The sequence below is a fragment of the Tachyglossus aculeatus genome, chromosome 21, assembly GCF_015852505.1.
Source record: "Tachyglossus aculeatus isolate mTacAcu1 chromosome 21, mTacAcu1.pri, whole genome shotgun sequence".
NCBI classification, from domain to species: domain Eukaryota; kingdom Metazoa; phylum Chordata; class Mammalia; order Monotremata; family Tachyglossidae; genus Tachyglossus; species Tachyglossus aculeatus.
This window is the reverse complement of record NC_052086.1, coordinates 3153088-3174022: the sequence shown is the minus strand read 5'-3', so window position 1 is coordinate 3174022 and position 20935 is coordinate 3153088. Positions and strand designations below refer to the sequence as shown.

Here is a 20935-nt window from a genome sequence, read left to right as displayed (position 1 = left end):
TTGGGCGAGTCACTTCACTTCTCTGAGCCTCAGTTCCCTCATCTGTAAAATGGGGATTAAGACCGCGAGCCCCACGTGGGACAACCTAATCACCTTGTATCCTCCCCAGCGCTTAGAACAGTGCTTTGCACATAGTAAGCGCTTAACAAATGCCATCATTATTATTATTATGTGGGGACCGCTCCTCATCCCTTAAGCTGAGAGACCCCGTTCCTTCTGAGGGGGATCGGCTGACCTGCCGTTTGCCCTCCTGAAAGGAAGGCTGGAAGTGAGCTGGGTTTACCTGGAGGTTCTCCTCCTCACGGATGAGCTGCTTCCGGGGGAAGATCTGATTGGCCTGGATGCATTCAAGGCTGTGATGTGTCTCTTCATCCTGAACGAGCCAAAGAGTTGAGGTGTTATTTCTCTGGTCCCAGCCCTGCTCATTGCCCCCAGCCCCTCGGTGGGCCGCAGCGACCTCTGACCCCAGGGGCGGAGCGACTCTTGCCCTCAGAGGCCCAGGCCCGAGGTCGCTGCGGCCATCGTGATTGGGGTCTCCAGTTGGCCCGGGGTTCGAGAAGGGCAGTGAGCACAGCTGTGAAAGACGTATCCTCAAAGTCATGTCATCCTGGCCAGCGTGTGCCCCCTAAAAGCGACTACGGGAAACTGGACAGCTGACAAAGACAAAACTGAACTCAGCATTTGGAGAAGGCAAGAATCTGTCCCTTTAAGTCCCTGACCCTCAGCCCCAGGGCACAACTGTCGGACATCTGTAATTTATTTCAATGTCTGCCTCCCCCTCTAGACTGTAAACTCCTGGTGGGTGGGGATTGTGCCTGCAGTAATAGTAATATAATATGATGGCATTTATTAAGCGCTTACTATGTGCAAAGCACTGTTCTAAGCACTGGGGAGGATACAAGGTGATCAGGTTGTCCCACGTGGGGCTCACAGTCTTAATCTCCATTTTACAGATGAGGTCACTGAGGCCCACTGAGGCCCCAGAGAAGTTAAGTGACTTGCCCAAAGTCACATAACTGACAAGTGGCAGAGCTGGGATTTGAACCCATGACCTCTGATTCCAAAGCCCGTGCTCTTTCCACTGAGCCACGCTGCTTCTCCAATAGTAATAATAATAATGGTATTTCCTTCAATCATTTTTACTGAGCGCTTACTATGTGCAGAGCACTGCATTAAGCACTTGCGAGAGTACACTATAACAATCAACAGATACATTCCCTGACCACAATGAGCTTATGGTCTAGAGCTATTTGTTACGCACTTACTAGGTGCCAGGCACTGTATTAAGCGCTGTGGTACATACAAGGTAATGAGGCCGGACACAGTTCCTGCCCAACACGGGGCTCACAGTCTTCATCCCCATTTTACAGATGAAGGAACTGAGGCACAGCAAAGTGAAGTGACTTGCGCGTGGTCACACAGCAGATAAGTGGTGGAGCCTGGATTAGAACCCAGCTCTTTCTGACCCCCAGGCCCGGGCTCTATCCACTGGGTGACGCTACTGTCCTCTCCCAAGCGCTTAATGCAGTGCTGTGCACACAGTAAACACTCAATCAGTATCACAGCTTGATTGATTGAAAGATAACTGATCGTGACCCAGCTGACCCAACCCCACGCGAGCCAAACTTCCTGAGCTCTACTGCTTTAACGCTCACAACTTCCATCACTCCCATTGTCAGCAACTTCCTCCAAATCACGACTGGACAGAAACCAGACTAGCAAGTCGATTCCAAATAGGATGCTCTAAGTTCCGCTGAAAGAAAGGCCACTTGGGGTGTTGAGTGAATCGTGGAACTTTTCTTTTTTTTTTTTTTTTTAACATGTTATCCTCCTGGGCCCTTAATAAGTAAAGTGCTTAATAAATGACTGACTGAATGAATGACTATAGTCTAAATCAAACAATCAATCAGTCCTATTTACTGAGCACTTACTATGTGCAGAGCATCGTACTCAGTGCTTGGAAAAGTGCAATCTCTCTCTCTCGTTCTATAGGAGAACGCTGCATGTTTTTAAACCTACCCTTCATGTTGCCCCCTAGAATTGTGGGCAACAAAGGTCCGGGTTAAGTCTTCATGTTTTTTTATGGGTTAGGTTTTATTCTGGGAAGCGGGGTTAATTGCACTTGGAATTTAGGGCAGCGCCGCTGTTGGCAACCCAATTACACCATTCCTCTCTGGGGCCGCGCCAGCCTGGCGATCTGTTACCGAACATCCCAGAGCAGCATAATTTAGTGGCTACAGCCTGGGCCTGGGCGTCAGAAGGACCTGGGTTCTCATCCTGGCTCTGCCACTTGCCTGCCTGGTAACCTCGGGCAGGTCACTTCACTTCTCTGGGTGTCAGATCCCTCATCTGGAAAATGGGGATTGAGACTGTGAGCCCCACGTGGCACTGAGACTGTGTCCAACCTGATTTGCCGGTATCCAACCTAGTGCTTAGAACAGTGCCTAGCACATAGTATGGGCTGAACAAGTATCACAACTATTATTATTATTTCTATTAAGGCAGAGCAGGCCAGGGAAGCCACAGGCCAGGGAAGCCGCAGGCCAGGCAGCCAGAGACCTCCCCCAAGCCTGTTGGGGCCATGACTTGTGTCAAGTGCTTTGGTTGGAAGGAGTTCAGGAATGACTCTAAGTCACCTCCACTTGGTGAACTTCGGAAAAAAAAGGAGTGCATGCATGCGTGTGTGTGTTTAAGGCGTGATCTCCCTCTTCCCAAGTGGAAAGGGAAGTGGAAGCCTCAGTTTGGCTTACAACCGCACTGTGGGTGTGAATCTCTGGCTACTGAAAATGGGCTCTTCTGCGGGAGGGGAAGAGGGCGGGCACAGGCCCAAAAAAGGGATTAAACGAACATGGATAGCAAATGGGGAAGCAGCGTGGCCTGGTGAGAAGAGCCTGGTCCTGGGAGTCAGAAGACCTGGGTTCCAATCCTGGCTCTGCCACCTGCCTCCGTCTGGGTGACCCTGGATAATCAATGTGTATCTTTGGGCCTGGGTTTCCTCTAGGAAACAGGGGGATCTATAACAGGGGGGATCAAATCTTGGTTCTCTCACCTATCTAGACTGTGGGGTCCCCATGTGAGCAAGGTGCTGTGTCCAACCTGATCACCCTGAATCTCGACAAGCGCTTAGCACATAGTACTAATACATAGTAAGCGCTTAATAAACTTCCCACAGTTGTTATTGATTACCTTCTCAGTTCTGTACCCGAGCTGGGGGCGGGAATTTTGGTGCCACTCTGGAACAAGTTAGCTAGAGACAGCATCGCCTTCTAGACTGTAAGCTCACTGTGGGCAGGAAACATGTCTACAAACTCTGTTATTCTCTACTGTTCTAATACTAACCTTCCCACTGTGCCTTGATCTCGCCTGTCTCGCCGCCGACCCCTGGCCCACGTTCTGCCTCTGGCCTGGAATGCCCTCCCTCCCCAAATCCGAAAGTTACTCTCCCCTGCTTCAAAGCCCTACTGAAGGCCCATCTCCTCCAAGAGGCCTTCCCAGACTGAGACCCACTTTTCTTCATCTCCCACTCCCGTCTGCATCATCCTGACTCACTCCCTCTGTTCTTCTCCCCTCTCAGCCCCACGGCACTTATGTATATATCTGTCATTTTTTTGTTATATTAATGTCTTTCTCCTCCAGTCTAGACTGTAAGTTCACTGTGGACAGGGAATGTGTCTGTTTATTACTGTACTGTACTCTCCCAAGGGCTTAGTATAGTGCTCTGCGACCAGTAAGTGCTTAAAAAATGATTTAATTAATGAATGCTTTCCCAAGTGCTTAGTAACAATAATAATAATAATAATGGCATTTATTAAGCGCTTACTATGTGCAAAGCACTGTTCTAAGCACTGGAGAGGTTACAAGGTGATCAGGTTGTCCCACGGGGGGCTCACAGTCTTCATCCCCATTTTACAGAAGAGGTAACTGAGGCACAGAGAAGTTAAGTGACTTGCCCAACATCACACAGCTAATTGGCGGAGCCGGTATTTGAATCCACGACCTCTGACTCCAAAGCCTGTGCTCTTTCCCACTGAGCCACGCTGCTTCTCTAATACAGTGCTTCTCTAGTACAGTGCTCTGCACACAGTAAGCGCTCAAAAAATAAGATTTAATGAATGAATGCTTTCCCAAGTGCTTAGTTCAGTGCTCTGCACACAGTACGTGCTCAAAAAATACGACTGAATGAATGCTTTTGCAAGCACTTAGTACAGTGCTCTGCAAACACAAGCGCTCAATAAATACGACTGATTGATTACTGGAAAAAGGCATCACTGCCCAGACTGGTGACAAATGATGGGCAAACATCTGGATCTAAACAAAAGAAAACAAAACCAAAAAACCCAGAAGCTTTCACCCAGAGTTTTTATTTCTAACTCTGAGGCATCGTGAGCCCTGAGGCACTGCCACAGTACTTTCACTCGGCTGGGCTCCTCTTCCTCGGAAGCCAGGATTTCTAAAAACCTGCGAAAGTCACCAGTTGGTGTCCCCATTCACTGGAAGCTCTTCAAGATGACTAAGTACGAGAAAACAGAAGCTATTTCTCGGTCAAAAGAGACGCTATCAGTGACCTTAATCCTTCTCCTCTTCCACTGCACCGGTCTGAATGTCTCATCCACCCGGCCAAGTTACTTCTCTGACTTGTTTTCTTCTCTTTCCACTTTAAAAAGCATTTCCCCCACCCCCACACCCACACCCGGGGTCCCTAATGAAGCTTGAAATTGAACTGGCTTTTTCCATTTCCTTTCTCGGTGCCTGAGACGAGAGTGGCCTAGATCGAGGAAATACCCTAGGACTGACAAAGGTCGGCCGAAGGCCCCGGGCTTAGGGTCGGTATTCGGAGCCCACTGGGACTGTGCCGGGGTTGGGGGGAGGGGACGATGGATCACCACCTGAGCCCGACCACCAAACGCCACGACCCTCTCCTCCCTCTGTCCAGAGATGGTGACTACGACAGGTGGGGTCTGACGACGGGAAGAACCCATGTGAAGGAACTATGGGAGGGGGTCGGCGGTCTCCGGACTGTCTTGTGCTCTCTGGTCTCAGACAGTGGCGTCTCCGCTGAGGAGCGAGCTGTAACTGAGGCAGGGCTGGGGGGGGGAGCGGCGCACTGGTGAGGAGTGCCCTATTCCCTTCGCCATGGCGAAGCGAGCGATTGGATTCAGTGAGCGAAACTGCTCCATCTTCTGAGAAAAGGGCAGGAGGCAATGGTAAAGGAGGGATAGAAGGCGTTGGAGATTGTTTCCTTCAAAGGGGAGAAGTCGCAGCATGGTTCGGGAGGATGAAGAAAAAAAGACAGAGAAAGTGACTGGCCCGAGTCCAGATCAAGGAGAGGAGAAAGAGGGAGATGGGAGGGGCAGAAGGTGAGAGTCTCTGGAAGCGGACGCCAGAAATCTGAACCTTGGGCACAATGCGATTCTGCCGCTTCCCTGACCCGAAGCCCCCCGCCGCCTCCCCCCTCCTGGCCTTACCATGACAGGAGGTCCAGGCGAGGAGGGCAGATCCTCGCTTCTCTTCAGACTAGGTCACGGTTCGCCTCTGAATTCTGGAGAAGAAAGAGGGGTCAGAGGGCTCCTGGAGGCCCGTTTTCAGTGGTCTGACACAAAGTCCTGGTTTGTACACTGGTGTGGCATCGGCGGGGGGACTTGTGGATAGGATGCGGTTGGGGAGAAAGCTAAGTGAGGCGGGGGTCTGGCCGCTGCCCCCACTGATAATCTGCAACTCCGGCAAGGGGGCTACCTGGTCACTTCAAATCTCGAGTGGGGCCAAAATCTCTCTCTTTCTCTCTCTCTCTCCCTCCCTCCCTTCCCCCCCCCCATAATTATGGTATTTGTTAAGCGCTTACTATGTGCCAAGCACTGTTCTAAGTCCTGGGGAAGATACAAGGTAATGAGGTTGTCCCACATGGGGCTCACAGTCTTAATCCCCATTTTACAGATGAGGTAACTGAGGCACAGAGAAGTTAAGTGGCATGCCCAAGGGCTCACAGCAGGCAAGTGGTGGAGTGGGGATTAGAACCCACAACCTCTGACTCCCAAGCCCGTGCTCTTTCCACTAAGCCACGCTGATTTTCTGGTCATCCTGTACCCACCCCCGCACTTAATACCTAGTAAGGGCTCCATCAGTGGCCTTAAAAAAATAATAGAAAATAAAAATCCCCCACCTCCCAAGAGTTACAAGAAGAGAAATATGGGAACACCTTGGCTTCCTCCTCCTGCTCTGACAGGGAACCTGACGAAAAACATCGCCACAAAATTAGAAACGCTCGCAGTCGGGGGCCACAAGTCCAACGGGTGGTCTTTGTCGATGAGAGAGCATGTTTCTCTGCAAAATTCATTACGGAGACAGTACAACGAGCCAGTGGTTTTCCACACGGAGAGGCCTGCAGTGGCCCTGTTCCCATTGAGGCAGGCCTGTGCTCAGGGGCCCCCTCCCTGCCGCTTGCCTCGTTGGCTTATCGGCTGAGCAGATTTGCATCCCTCCGAACGCTAGACGGTCGGAATCTGTGGATTTTCCCAGGTGTCTAATTAGAAATGCGTGGCTCCTACCGGCCAACTCAAGAGCTCCTTTCCAGCTCCACTAGGAGCTAGGATTAGAACCCAGGTCCTTCTGACGCCTGGGCTCTAACCACGAGGCCACACTGCCTTGAGACGGGACCCAGGGTGGCGTGGAGCCCCATTGCAGGGGTCCAGCAAAGCGAGGCCACAGCTCCGTGGACTGGTGAGCCCTGAGGGCTAGTGAGACCCCGGAGTCTGCCTCGAAGTGAACGATTCTCGGGGAAATAATCAGAACGGTATCTGTCCCGGTGCGGTCCGCTATTTATAAAGGTTAGGCTGAAAAAATATTTAGAGAGCCACGGGGCGGCAAGAAAACTCACAAAGTAACCCGATCCATTATTCCCCCACCTCGAAGCTAACACAAATTATTCCAGAAAAGGAGAATCTCTTCTTCCCAACAGCAGTGGCTCCGGGGCCGTTGAGGTGCTCTGGCCAGAGATCCGATCCATCCGGGGACGGTCCCGGTGGCCCGAGGCTCCGGGGCCGGGACGGACCGGCATGGGGCCAAATCTGGCTGGGGTCGCCGGGCTCTCCGGTGAGGCCGTTAAATAATAAGAATAACTGTGGTATTAGTTTAGTGCTTACTATGTGCCAGGCACTGTGATGGACCCAATCACCGTCCCACATGGGGCTCACGGTCTTAATCCCCATTTTACAGATGAGGGAACTGAGGCTCAGCGAAGCCAAGTGACTTGCCCATGGTCACACAGCAGACGAGGCGGAGCTGGGATTAGAACCCAGGTCCTTCTGACGCCCAGGCTCTAGCCACTAGCTCACGCTGCTTCTCTAGTCCATGCTGATTCCGTAGCCCGTGCGGCTTTCTTTCCACTTGGGAAGCAACATGGTGTAGTGGAGAGAGAACAGCCTGGCAGTCAGAAGGTCGTGGGTTCTAATCCCAGTTTTGCCACTTGTCTGCTGGGTTACCTTGGGCAAATCACATCACTTCACTTCTCTGGGCCTCAGTTCCCTCATCTGTAAAATGGGGACTGAGAATGCAAGCCCCAAGTGGGACAGGGTCTGTGTCCAACCTGATTTGCTTGCGCCTACCCCAGCACTTAGTATAGTGCCTGGCGCATAGTAAGCGCTTAACAAATTCCGTTAAAAAAAAAAAGTGAGAGGTCTCAGACTCAGCCCGGGGGGCGGCAGCTTGGTGGTCCTGCCTGGCCCTGGAGCTAGCCATCTCTCCACTGTCTTCTGCCTAGCTGTGGACCACAGAGGGAAAGACAGAGCGAGACCACTGGGCAGGAACTGTCCGGTCTGATCCGGCTCGCCACAAAACCATCTTCCTTTCGCTCCTGCAGCCTCTGGCCTGGGCCACTCCGTCTCGGGGTCCCCTGGATTCCCGTCCCCCAAACCCGCCGCTTCCAGCTCCTGAATCAGGGTAAGCGGTGGAGACCGGGTGACCGGGATATTAGGCGGGGCCCAGACACCGAAAGACGGACAGGCTTACCGCGGTCGAGGAGTCTGTGGCTGGCCCCGCAACTTGGAGACGGTTGGTGGCCGGGGGAGCTCACATTGAAATCTGGAAAAGAAAACCAAATCCCGCGTTTTAAGGACGCGAGCCTCTTCCCACTCGTCAACCGGCTGCTTAGGATTCCCCTGAGAACAATCTGGATTTTGGGTAGTGGTTGTTTTTTTTTCTGGTATCTGTTAAATGCTTACTATGTGCCAGGCACTGAACTAGCGCTGAGAACAGTGCTTGAGAACACAGTAAGCACTTCATAAATACCATCATCAGCATGGCTTAGTGGAAAGAGCCCGGGCTTGGTAATCAGAGGTTGTGGGTTCTAATCCTGCCTCCACCACTTATCAGCTGGGTGACTTTGGGCAAGTCACTTAACTTCTCTGTGCCTCAGGTACCTCATCTGTCAAATGGGGATTAATCAATCAATCAATCAATCGTATTTATTGAGCGCTTACTGTGTGCAGAGCACTGTACGAAGCGCTCGGGAAGTACAAGTTGGCAACATATAGAGACAGTTCCTACCCAACAGTGGGCTCACAGTCTAGAAGATTAAGACTGTGATTAAGACTGTGAGCCCCACGTGGGACAACCTGATTACCTTGTATCTACCCCAGTGCTTAGAACAGTGCTTGGCACATAGTAGGCGCTTAACAAATACCATCATTAGTAGTAGTAGTAGTAGTAGTAGTAGCAGAGGTGATAGTAATAGCAACCACTGCAGTAGCTACAAGCTAATTGGCTTGGACACAATCCATGTCCCACCCGGGGCTCACAGTCTTCATCCCCATTTTACAGATGAAGGAACTGAGGCCCAGAGAAGCAAAGTCACTTGCCCAAGGTCGCCCAGGAGACATGTGGTGGAGCCGGGATTAGAACCCAGGTCCTTCTGACTGCACTATCTGGATTTCTACTCACTCAAGTCTCTCCCTGCTGTGGCCTTCTAACGGCGCTCTGTTCTCCAGTCTTCCACCCACGCAGCCATCCACCCATGCCCCTTCCCCATCAAAGGAATCAATCAACTGATCTTTTGGGGGACCACAAAGAGCAAATTCAATAAGCAAATTCATGTATTTCACAACCTGCCAAAGACCCTCCCGGAGGTGGGGCAAATGAGATGTTTTCCAGAACTCAAGTGATTAACGGTCAGGCCTCAGTCTTACAAAGCTGGGGCGGGAACCTTCCAGTTGGGAGGAAATGGCCTCATTACGAAAGGAAGTGAGTTTGGAAACAGGTTCAAATTGGTGGGGCCCACACCCAACTCCCCTCTTCCTCTTCCTCCTCCTTTGATGTACACGATGTGACACTGAAATTGATCAGTGTTAATGATGATGATGGTATTTATTAAGCGCTTACTATGTGTCAAGCACTGTTCTAAGTGCTGATGTAGATTCATTCATTCATTCATTCATATTTATTGAGCACTCGCTGTGTGCACAGCACTGCACTAAGTTTTTGGAAAGTACAATTCGGCAACTGATAGAGACAATCCCTACCCAACAACAGGCTCACAGATCCAAGCTAATCGGGTGAACACAATCCCTGTCCCACATAAGGGTTCACAGTCTTAATCCCTATTTTACCGTTGAGGGAACTGAGGCCCAGAGGAGGGAAGTGACTGGCTCCAGGTCACACAGCAGACAAACGGCAGAGCCCAAACCCTTCTTCCAGGCCAGTCCTCCTCTATCCACTACACTCTTCCCTAATCAATCATTTGAGCCCTTACTATATGCAGAACACTGTACCAAGCACTCGGGAGAGCACAATACGACAGAGTTGGAATGTACGTTCCCTGGCCACAGGAGCTTACAGTCTAAAGGATTGTGTCTTATTTAACTCTCCCTGGTAGGGAACTCACCCCTCTCAGGGTCGCACCTGGAGAGTTTCCAGTCCTCTCCCAGTCTCGGCTATGGGAGGGGAGAGTCGAGCAGAGGCCCGTCCGTTCCATTCCTAGCTTGGCCAGTGGCTAGCGAGTGGAAGGCGATCTGCCCCAAGTCAAAACCAACCCATGCTGGGCAGCAGCAGCATGGGAGAGAGTCGAGGGTAGAGACTCGAGTTTGCTGAAAGCTGCGATGGTCAACCGCTTCCGGATTTTGACCAAGAAAACTCTGTGGATCCGCTACCGGAATGACCGTGGATGGAGAGCGGGGTCTCCTGGAAGAGATGCGTCCGTGGTGTCCCTATGGGCCGGAGACGACTCGATGGCATACGACAAGGTAGGGAGCTGGGCCCGTGCTAGCGACGAATGCTATTTAATGAAGGAAACGTAGCAAAGAAATGTTCCCTGAAGAAAGAAGGGGTGAAAAAGGGACATCCCAAGGGACAACTCGGAAGTCCCTAACAGGAATTGTGGTCTGAAGCCTTATGATCGCTGTAGATTCATTCATTCATTCAATTGTATTTATTGAGCGCTTACTGTGTGCAAAGCACTGTACTAAGCGCTTGGGAGAGCACAATATGACAATAAACAAGACACATTCCCTGCCCACAATGAACTTAGTCTATTGAGTGCTTACTGTGTGCCCGTAATAATAATCATAATAATGATAATCATCATAATTGAGCCCCACGTGGGACAACTTGATCCCATTGTATCCCCCCCAGTGCTTAGAACAGTGCTTTGCACATAGTGAGCGCTTAACAAATGCCATCATCATCATAATGGTATTACTGCACTAAGCGCTTGGGAGAGGACAATATGATAAAAAATGGACACATTCCTTGCCCACAACGAACTTGCAGTCTAGAGGGGGAGACGGGCATTAACAGAAATAAATTACAGATAACCTGGAACAAACAAGATATGAATAAGAGGCACAAACCTCAGAGTTTTGTTCAAATATGATTTTTCATAAAAAATCCAACACCGAGTGCGGAGTCCTATACTAAGCGCTTGGGAAAGGACAATACAATGGAGTGGTTAGACCCGTTCCCTGCCCACAAGGAGCTGACAATCTAGAGGGGGAGAGAGACATTAATATAAACAAATGATAAACACTGTATCCCTAAGTGCTGGGGGGGGGTGAGGGAGGGGGTGAATAAAAGATACAAATCCACGTGCAAGGGGGATGTGGAACGGAGAAGGAGTCTGGGAATTGAGGGCTCAGTCAGGGAAGGCCTCTAGGAGGAGATGGGATCTTAATAGGATTTTGAAAATGGGGAGAGTGGTGGTCCGTCAGATACGAAGCGGGAGGGAGTTCTGGGCTAGAGGCAGGAGGTCAGTGGCAAGAGAGATGAGATGGAGGTACAGTGAGTAGGTTGGTGTCAGAGGCCTGAGTGAGTTTTGATCCGATTATTCTGTGACGACTCCAGCGTGGGGCCCAGTGTATAGTACCTAATAATTACTGCATTTAGTGAAAGCCACGTGGAAAGAGCTCAGGCCTGGTAGTACGGTTCTTTGCACACAGTAAGTGCTCAATATATACGATTGAATGAATGAATGAAGTCAGAGGATCTGGATTTTAAACCCGGCTCTGTCGCTTACCTCCTGTGAGACCTTGGACGAGTCCCTTCGCTTCTCTGTGCCTCTGTTTTCTCATCTGTAAAACGGGGATTCCATACCCCTTCTCCCTCCTACTTAGACTGTGAGCCCCATGTGGGACAGGGCCTGTGTCCAACCTGATTATGTTGTCTCTGATAATAATAATAAAATGAAGAAATGGTATTTGTTAAGCGCCTACTATGTGCCAAGCACTGTTCTAAGCGCTGGGGTAGATACAAGGTCATCACGTTGTCCCACGAGGGGTTCACATTCTTACAGTTTTACAGATGAGGTAACTGAGGCACAGAGAAGTTAAGTGAACTTGCCCAAAGTCGCACAGCTGACAAGTGGCAGAGCCGGGATTAGAACCCATGACCTTTGACTCCCAAGCCTGTGTTCCTTTCACTAAACCACGCTACTTCTCTACCCCAGTGCTTAGTGTAAACACTTGACAAGTATCACAACAATAATAACGACGATGATGGTAATGATAATATTGTGTCAGATTGCTCCTCTGATAGGGTATTAATAATACTAATAATAATGATAGCATTTGTTAAGCGCTTACTACGTGCAAAGAACTGTTCTAAGTGCAGGGGAGGATACAAGGTGATCAGATTGTCCCACGTGGGGCTCACAGGCTTCATCCCCATTTTACAGATGAGGGAACTGAGGCCCAGAGAAGTTAAGTGACTTGCCCAAAGTCACCCAGATGGCAATTGCCGACTTGTGCTTCCCAAGGGCTTAGTACAGTGCTCTGCACACAGTAAGTGCTCAATAAATACAATTGATTGATTGATTGGCGGAGCTGGGATAAGGGTAACCGACTTATTTCCTTGAAAGTAAAATGAATGTCGCCCTTCCTTTATTATTTACCTGTGGGTAGAGGGAGAGAGTCAAGTAACTCTCCTCCTCCTCTCCCTCCCACCCTACCCAGGCTCCGGCGTTCCTCACCCTCCTTTGAACTCCCCCTGTCCCCCTGTTGCTTTTAAAAGGGTTTCCCCACTTTCCCTAGACTTTGGGCACGTTCCTGCGGCCCCCCGACGACTGCCTGAGCCCCCAGAGTTCGTGCCCCCAAAAGAGGCACTGCGGCAGTGCAACATTTGCGGAATTCAAATGTTGTTGAGCGAAGCCGGGGTCCGGCCTTTGAAACGTGATACGGGCCGTTCGTCTTAACTTGACATTTCCATGGCCTTCCACGGCCTGGGTAGCATATTTCCAGTGCGCCCAACTTTCCAGTTTTATTTGATGTGACTGGAAATTTATTTTTTTTAATGGCCCCTAAGTGTTTATATCTGTCAGGCACTGTTCTAAATGCTGGGACAGATACAAGATAATCAGTGTTTATATGTGTCAGGTACTGTTCTAAATGCTGGGACAGATACAAGAAAATCAACTGGACCCAGCCCCTGTCCCACATAAGGCTCTTGTCTGAATTGGAGGGAGGGCGATGATAATAATAATAATTGTGTTAAGCGCTTACTGTGTGTCAGGCACTGTACTAAGCGCCGGGGTAGGTACAAGGAAATTGGGTTGAACACAATCCCTGTCCCACGTGGGGCTCACAATCTCAACCCCCACTCTACAGTGAGGTAACTGAGGCACAGAGAAGAGAAGTGACTAGCCCAAGGTCACACAGCAGGCAAGTGGTGGAGACGGGATTTGAACCTATGACCTTCTGACTCTCAGGCCCGGGCTCTTTCCACTAGGCCACACTGCTTCTCATCAGTCGAGCTTCTACAGGCTGTGGACTCCTTCTCAGTGAAAGGATGATGAATTAATTATGGCATTTTGTTAAGTGCTTACTAGGTACCCTGCCTGTACTAAGCACTGTGGTAGATCCAAATCAATCAATCAATCAATCATATTTATTGAGCGCTTACTGTGCACTGTACTAAGCGCTTGGGAAGTACAAGTTGGCAACATATAGAGACAGTCCCTACCCAACAGTGGGCTCACAGTCTAAAAGACTCTGACTTTTAAAGACTAAAAGATCCAAAGCTAATCAGGTTGAACATACCTTCCTTATCCCCCCGGGGCTCACAGTCTAAAGAGGAGGGTTGTACTGCAAGAAGAGATTTATTGAAATACGGTGCCGGTTTGAACATCTGGGAATGGTAGGAAAGGAATTAAGGCATGAATGAGATCTTGTTCAGCTTTACAGATGGATTCACAGATGGCAATCTGAACCCTGGTTGTAGTTGTTGGGAAATTGTGTTTGCTTTCGATGCCCTAGGCACTGCTGTTTTTCCTGATCCTGAAAAGGCTTTAAAAATGTGTGTGTAGGGGCGCGACGGCCCTGGGCCATCAACAACAGTAGAAAATCGATGCATCGGCTCGATTTCAAGAGATCGCCAAGAAAGACCAGCATAGCCAAAAGCTGCTAGGCCTCTCCCTCGAAATTCTTTAAAACTCTCTTTACTGTGGGGTCCTGCAACGTTCACGAACATTCCTGTGAGCGGCTGCAAGTCACAGATAAGGAGCAGGGGCATTTTCGTTTCTTAGAGCGGCCAACTAATGCCTCGCCACCACCACCAAAAGCAAACAAACAAAAAAATGAAGGCCAAGGTGCCAAGAACTGTCTTTCGAACTCAAACCCTGAACACGACCCTTGGCTCAGCGGTGGCAATCTGTCCACAACTGAGGGATTTATTAAGCGCTTACTCTGTGCCGGGCAGCGTACGGGATAGAAACAAGATGATCGGGTTTCACGTGAGGCTCACAGCTTGAGTAGGGGGGAGTACGGGGACTGAATCCCCATTTTACAGATGAGGGAACGGAGGCCCAGAAAAATGAAGCGATTTGCCCAAGGTCACACGGCAGGCAAGTGGCGGAGCGGGGATTTGAACTTAGGTCCTCTGACTCCCCATTGTCTACAACAGCGTGGCTCAGTGGAAAGAGCCCGGGCTTTGGAGTCAGAGGTTATGGGTTCAAATCCCGGCTCCGCCAATTGTCAGCTGTGTGCCTTGGGCAAGTCACTTAGCTTCTCTGTATCTCAGTTACCTCATCTGTAAAATGGGGATGAAGACTGTGAACCCCCCGTGGGACAACCTGATCACCCTGTAGCCTCCCCAGCACTTAGAACAGTGCTTTGCACATAGTAAGCGCTTAATAAATGACATTATTATTATTATTATTAATAACGAGCTGACCAGGGCGAGAGAGCAAACAGTTAAAATCACCCGTCCGCTTTGTTAGAAAACTGACCCGTGTGATTACGCCTCGACAGTACGTTACCCTAGTCGATCTCCCTCCGCTGGGCTCCCCCAAGCACTATGTACGATGTCTTAGCTCAGAACAGGCGTCCACTAAAGCCTACCGATTGACTGGTTGGTGGGTCTGCCACTGGTCTATTGTGTGACCCTGGGCAAGTCACGTCACTTCTCTCGCCTCCCTCATCTGCAAAACGGGGATTAAGACTGTGAACTCCAAGTGGGACAGGGATTGTGTCCAATGGGATCTGCTTGTATTCACCCCAGGGCTTAGTACAGTGCCTGGTACATAATAAGTGCTTAGCAAATACTACAACTACTATCGTCATCATCATTCTTCTTCTTCTTCTTTCTCCTCCTCCTTCCTCCTCCTCCTCCTCCTCCTCCTCCTCCTCCTCCTTCTTTCTTCTTTTTTTTTTCTTCTTCTTCTTCTTCTTCTTCTTATTATTATTATATTACTGTGGCCCAGTGGGAAAAGTCCAGACCTGGGGGTCAGAAGAACTGGCTTCTAATTCCAACTCTGCCACCCGCCTGCTGTGTGGGCCTCGGTCCCGTCCTCTGTTAAATAGGGGATTGAAGACCTGATCTCTGTCTTTCTTAGATGACGATCCCTATTTAGGGCGGGCACCGTGCCTGACCTGCTGATCTCGTATCTATCCCGGCATTTAGCACAGAGCTTGGCCCATAGTAAGTGCTTAACAAATGATGCAATTATTATTGCACAACTTGTGGGGGGAGAAAGAAAGTTGCCATCCTTCTCCCTTTCCCCCAGAGGACGCAGCATGGTCGTCAAGGCTTTCGTCTCTTTTTTTAATTCATTATTCATTTCTGTACGTGGGCATTCATTCATTCAATTATATTTATTGAGCACTTACTGTGTGCAGAGCACTGTACTAAGCGCTTGGGAAGTACAAGTGGGCAACATCTGTGGCCCTGCTCTCCCCCTTCGGGACCCGAGGAAGGAGAAGCAGAGTGGCTCAGTGGAAAGAGCCCGGGCTTGGGAGTCAGAGGTCGTGGGTTCCAATCCCGGCTCTGCCACTTGTCAGCTGTGTGACTTTGGGAAAGTCACTTCACTTCTCTGGGACTCGGTTACCGCACCTGGAAAATGGGGATTAAGACAGTGAGCCCCACGTGGGGCAACCTGATTACCCTGTATTTACCCCAGTGCTTAGCACATAGCAAGTGCTTAACAAATACAATCATCATCATCATCAAAAGAGAGGGGCACACCAGACAATAATTAATAATAATTAGGGTATTTGTTATGTGCTTCCTATGTGACAGGCACTGTACTCAGCACTGGGGTGGATACAAGCAATCGGGTTGGATACGGTCCTTGTCTCATGTGGGGTTCATGGTCTCAATCCCCATTTTCCAGATGAGGAAACTGAAGCTCAGAGAAGGGAGTGAGTTGTCCAAGGTCACACAGCAGAGAAGTGGCGGAGCGGGATTAGAACCCAGGTCCTTCTAGCCACTAGGCCATGGTCATCCTCTAAGCCCGCTCACGCCTCACTGGCAGCTCAGTTTTGGAAGGGAGGGAGGGGAGAGGAAGGGAAGCTTCCTGCTTCTGCTGTCTACTCGTGGCTCAGAGGAAAAAGCACGGGCTTTGGAGTCAGAGGTCACGGGTTCAAATTCCGGCTCCGCCAATTGTCAGCTGTGTGACTTTGGACAAGTCACTTTAACTCCTCTGTGCTTCAGTTAGCTCATCTGGAAAATGGGGATTAAGACTGTGAGCCCCTCATGGGACAACTTGATCACCTTGTAACCACCCCAGCCCTTAGAACAGTGCTTTGCACATAGTAAGCGCTTAATAAATGCCATCATTATTATTCTCCCAGGGGCCCGGGATGGCTCTTCCGACTCGGGAGGTGCTCAGGAAATACCGATGATGGGGACGCTGATGAAATCCTAAGGAATGCCTTGGGTGAGCTAATCCTTCTGGGCCAGGTCTGCCACACCATCACTACCACCAGTACCTTGTCTAGACTGTCAGCTCATCGTGGGCAGGGAATGATGTGTCTGTTTCTTGTTCTATTGGACTCTCCCAAGCGCTTAGTACAGGGCTCTGCACACAGTAAGAGCTCCAACTGAGTGACTGACTGAATGAATACCATCATTATTATTATTATTATTATTATTATTATTATTATTATGAATGCAAGACAGCCTGCTACAGGTCATGGCCACTGCGATCCAGGTGGTAGCAGCAGCTGTTGATAATAATAAATAATAATGGCATTTATTAGGTGCTTACTATGTGCAAAGCACTGTTCTAAGGGGGGGGGAGATACAAGGTGATCAGGTTGTCCCAGGTGGGGCTCACAGTCTTAATCCCCATTTTACAGATGAGGTAGCTGAGGCACAGAGAAGTTAAGTGACTTGCCCAAAGTCACACAGCTGACAATTGGCGAAGCCAGAATTTGAACCCAGGACCTCTGACTCCAAAGCCCAGGCTCTTTCCACTGAGCCATGCAGCTTCTCCGAACTGGGCAGGCTTGAGTTGTGTCTCTGCTCAGATCATGTGGCGGGGGGAAGGGGTGCCACCCTGGCCCTCCTTCCCGAGGTGCTGCTTTTTTCCTCTCTCTTCTTTTAAGAAAGGTATTTAATAATAATCATGGTATTTAAGTGCTTAATATGTGTCAAGCACTGTTCTGAGCACTGGGATAGATCCAAGGTAATCAGGTTGTCCCACATGGGGCTCACAGTCTTCATCCCCATTTAACAGATGAGGTAACTGAGGCACAGAGAAGTTAAGTGACTTGCCCAAAATCACACACAGCTGACAAGTGGTGGAGCTGACATTAGAACTCACGACCTCTGACTCCCAAGCCAGGTATTTAATAATAATCATGGTATTTGTTAAGCGCTTACTGTGTGTCAAGCACTGTTCTAAGCGCTGGGGTAGATACAAGACTAATCAGCTTGTCATGCCAAATGCCACCCCGATTTTTTTTACTTAACTGAAAAATAAGACTAATAATGGTATTTGTTAAGTGCTTACTATGTGCCAGGCACTGCACTAAGCGCTGGGGTAGAAACAAGGTAATCAGGCTGGACACAGTCCCTGTCCCATGTGGGGATTCATTCATTCATTCATTCAATCGTATTTATTGAGCGCTTACTGTGTGCAGAGCACTGTACCCAGCACTTGGGAAGTACAAGTCGGCAACATATAGAGACGGTCTCTACCCAACAGCGGGCTCACAGTCTAGAAGGGGGAGACAGACAACAAAACAAAACATGGAGATTGGTGTCAAGTCGTCAGAACAAATAGAATTGAGACTGAGAGCACTATGTGGGACAGGGACTGTGTCCGACCCGATTATCTTCTATCTACCCCAGTAAGAAGGCGGAGACAGACAACAAAATAAAACATGTAGACAGGTGTCAAATCGTCAGAATAAATAGAATCATAGCTAGATGCACATCATTAACAAAATAAATAGAATAGTAAATATGTACAAGTAAAATAAATAGAGTAATAAATCTGTACAAATATGTACAAGTGCTGTGGGGAGGGGAAGGAGGAGAGGAAAAAGAGGATCACTGCCTTAATTCCCCTTTTGCCAGATGAGGTAATTGGGGCTCAGAGAAGTGAAGTGACTTGCCAAAGGTCTCACGGCAGACTAGTCGGGTTTGGAACCCATGACCTTCTTACTCCCAGGCCCGGACTCTATTCACTACGCCATGCTGCCACAACTACCTGCTTGCAAAGCCCAAAACTTGCACCAATTCCACAGATCCCCAAGAAGGCAACAGTTATCTCGTGTCGGCGGAGATGCAGTGTGGCCTGGTGGGCAGCTTTTAGACTGTGAGCCCACTGTTGGGTAGGGACTGTCTCTATATGTTGCCAACTTGTACTTCCCAAGCGCTTAGTACAGTGCTCTACACACAATAAGCGCTCAATAAATACGATTGATTGACTGATTGATTGGAAAGAGCCTGGGCCTGGGAGCCGGAGGACCTAGATTCTCATCCCAACCCTGCTACCTGCCGACTGTGGGACTTTGGATGAGTCACTTTTTTTTTTATGGCATTTATTAAGCGCTTACTATGTGCAAAGCACTGTACTAAGCGCTGGGGAGATTACAAGGAGTTCAGGTTGTCCCACGGGGGGCTCACAGTCTTAATTCCCGTTTTACCGATGAGGGAACTGAGGCCCAGAGAAGTTAAGTGACTTGCCCAAAGTCACACAGCTGACAATTGGCAGAGCTGGGATTCGAACCCATGACCCCTGACTCCAAAGCCCGGGCTCTTTCCACTGAGCCACGCTGCTTCTCTGCTACTTCCCTTCCCTGGGCCTCAATTACCTTGTCTGTAAAATGGGATTAAGACTGTGCGCTCCACGTGGGACATGAACTGTGTCCAACCTTGGAACTACCCCAGTGTTCATTCATTTATTCATTCATTCAACCAGTCTTATTTATTGAGTGCTTACTGTGTGCAAAGCACTGGACTAAAGCACTTGGAAGAGAATACAACAACAGACAGACACATTCCTGCCCACAGCAAACTCCCAGTTTAGCACTCACAGTCTGAGGAGCAGCATGCAGCACAGCTTAGTGGAAAGAGCCCGGGCTTTGGAGTCAGAGGTTATGGGTTCAAATCCCGCTCCGCCAATTGTCAGCTGTGTGACTTTGGGCAAGTCACTTAACTTCTCTGTGCCTCAGTTACTTCATCTGTAATATGGGGATTAAGACTGTGAGCCCCCCGTGGTACAACCTGATCCAACCTGATCAACTTGTTACCTCCCCAGCGCTTAGAACAGTGCTTTGCACATAGTAAGCGCTTAATAAATGCCATCATTATTATTATTATGGCACAGTGGATAGATCTTGGGCTTTGGAGTCAGAAGGTCCTGGATTCTAATCCCGGTTCTGCCACTTGTTAGCTGTGTGGCCTTGAACAAGTCACTTCACTTCTCTGGGCCTCATTTACCTCATCTGTAAAATGGGGATTAAGACTGTGAGCCCCATGTGGGACACGGACTGTGTCCGACCCAACTTGCTTGTATCCACCCCAGTGCTTAGCACAGTGCCTGGCACACAGTAAGCACTTAACAAATACAACAATTATTATTATTAGTATAGTGCCTGGCATATAGTATGCATCTGACAAGTACCATTAAAAAAAAAAAGTCTGGTCACTTCTCTGGGCCTCAGTTTTCTCATCTGTAAAACGGGGATTCACTACCTATTCTCCCTTGTCCTTTGCCTGGGAGCCCCATGTTGGATCAGGGGGCTCTCTCCAACCCCATTATCTTCTATCCACGTAAACCCTTAGTGCAATGCTTGGCACGTTCTAAGCAGGGAATTAAATACCATTATTACAATTAATTATTATTCATATGATAATAATAATGATGACAGAGAGGCGGGCCCCTGAGTGTGTCATCCACAGATGCCCAGGAAGGAAAGATGCCCGCGGAACCAAAGCCGAGAAGTGGAATTCCCCTGGGCAGTGGGATGAGGGGTGGGAGAGGGGAGGAGTCATATTGGTGCCAGGAATTCACGCGTCCTTCCCACAATTAACAAACCGCCATGCAGGAGGAAACCCACCAGAGCCAATACACAGACAGATATCAGATTAAAGGACAAAAATCAACTGTCGGATTTCCTGGTTTAGAAATTCCAGTTGTCAGAGGTCAGTTCTTATCACTCTGGGCTTGGATGGGGCGAGATCTTTCAAAGACAAGTTCATAAACATAAAGACATCAGGTAATTGACAAATGCCATCCCCCCTTTTTTAGGGTTAACCTGATCATCTGAAAAAGCCCTAAAAGAGCAGTCTTCTTAGTTAAATGTCCATTTAAATCTTTCTTTTTTTTGGCAAAAAACTGGAGCATTGTTCTTCAGTAAACCAGAGCATTCTCAGACGTTCACCAACTGAGACTGTGATAAACTGCCACGGCTGGACTGTAAACTCCCCCTCTAGACTCTAAACTCCTTGTGCTTAATGGGCCTGGGAATCAGAAGGTCATGGGTGTTGTAAACCCGGGCCTGCCCCTTGTCTGCTGTGTGATCCTGGGCCAGTCACTTCACTGCCCTTCAGTTCCCTCATCTGTAAAATGGGAATTACAACTGTGAACCCCATGCGGGACAAGGACTGTGCCCAACCTCATTAGCTATTATCTAGAGAAGCAGCGTGGCTCAGTGGAAAGAGCCCGGGCTTGGGGGTCAGAGGTCATGGGTTCAAATCCCAGCTCCGCCGCTTGTCAGCTGGGTGACTC

The 20935-nt window shown here is 49.3% G+C and overlaps 1 protein-coding gene and 1 non-coding gene across 3 annotated transcripts in view; one reads left to right on the top strand and one right to left on the bottom strand.

The window, feature by feature from the left end:
* MTMR3 (myotubularin related protein 3) overlaps positions 1-20935 on the bottom strand; it is a 105302-nt gene that overhangs the window by 38075 nt on the left and 46292 nt on the right. For both annotated transcript variants that reach the window (XM_038763588.1, XM_038763589.1), the window contains exons 3-5: positions 8002-8073; positions 5466-5539; positions 284-373 (exon numbers count right to left, since the gene is read on the bottom strand). In XM_038763588.1, the coding sequence (XP_038619516.1) occupies positions 284-373; positions 5466-5468 (93 nt within the window). In that variant the 5' untranslated portion in view covers positions 5469-5539; positions 8002-8073. The remainder of the gene's footprint in view (positions 1-283; positions 374-5465; positions 5540-8001; positions 8074-20935) is intronic.
* LOC119943068 lies at positions 9871-10009 on the top strand. The gene has a single exon (XR_005455552.1). It is a non-coding gene; the product is annotated as a small nucleolar RNA SNORA7 (small nucleolar RNA).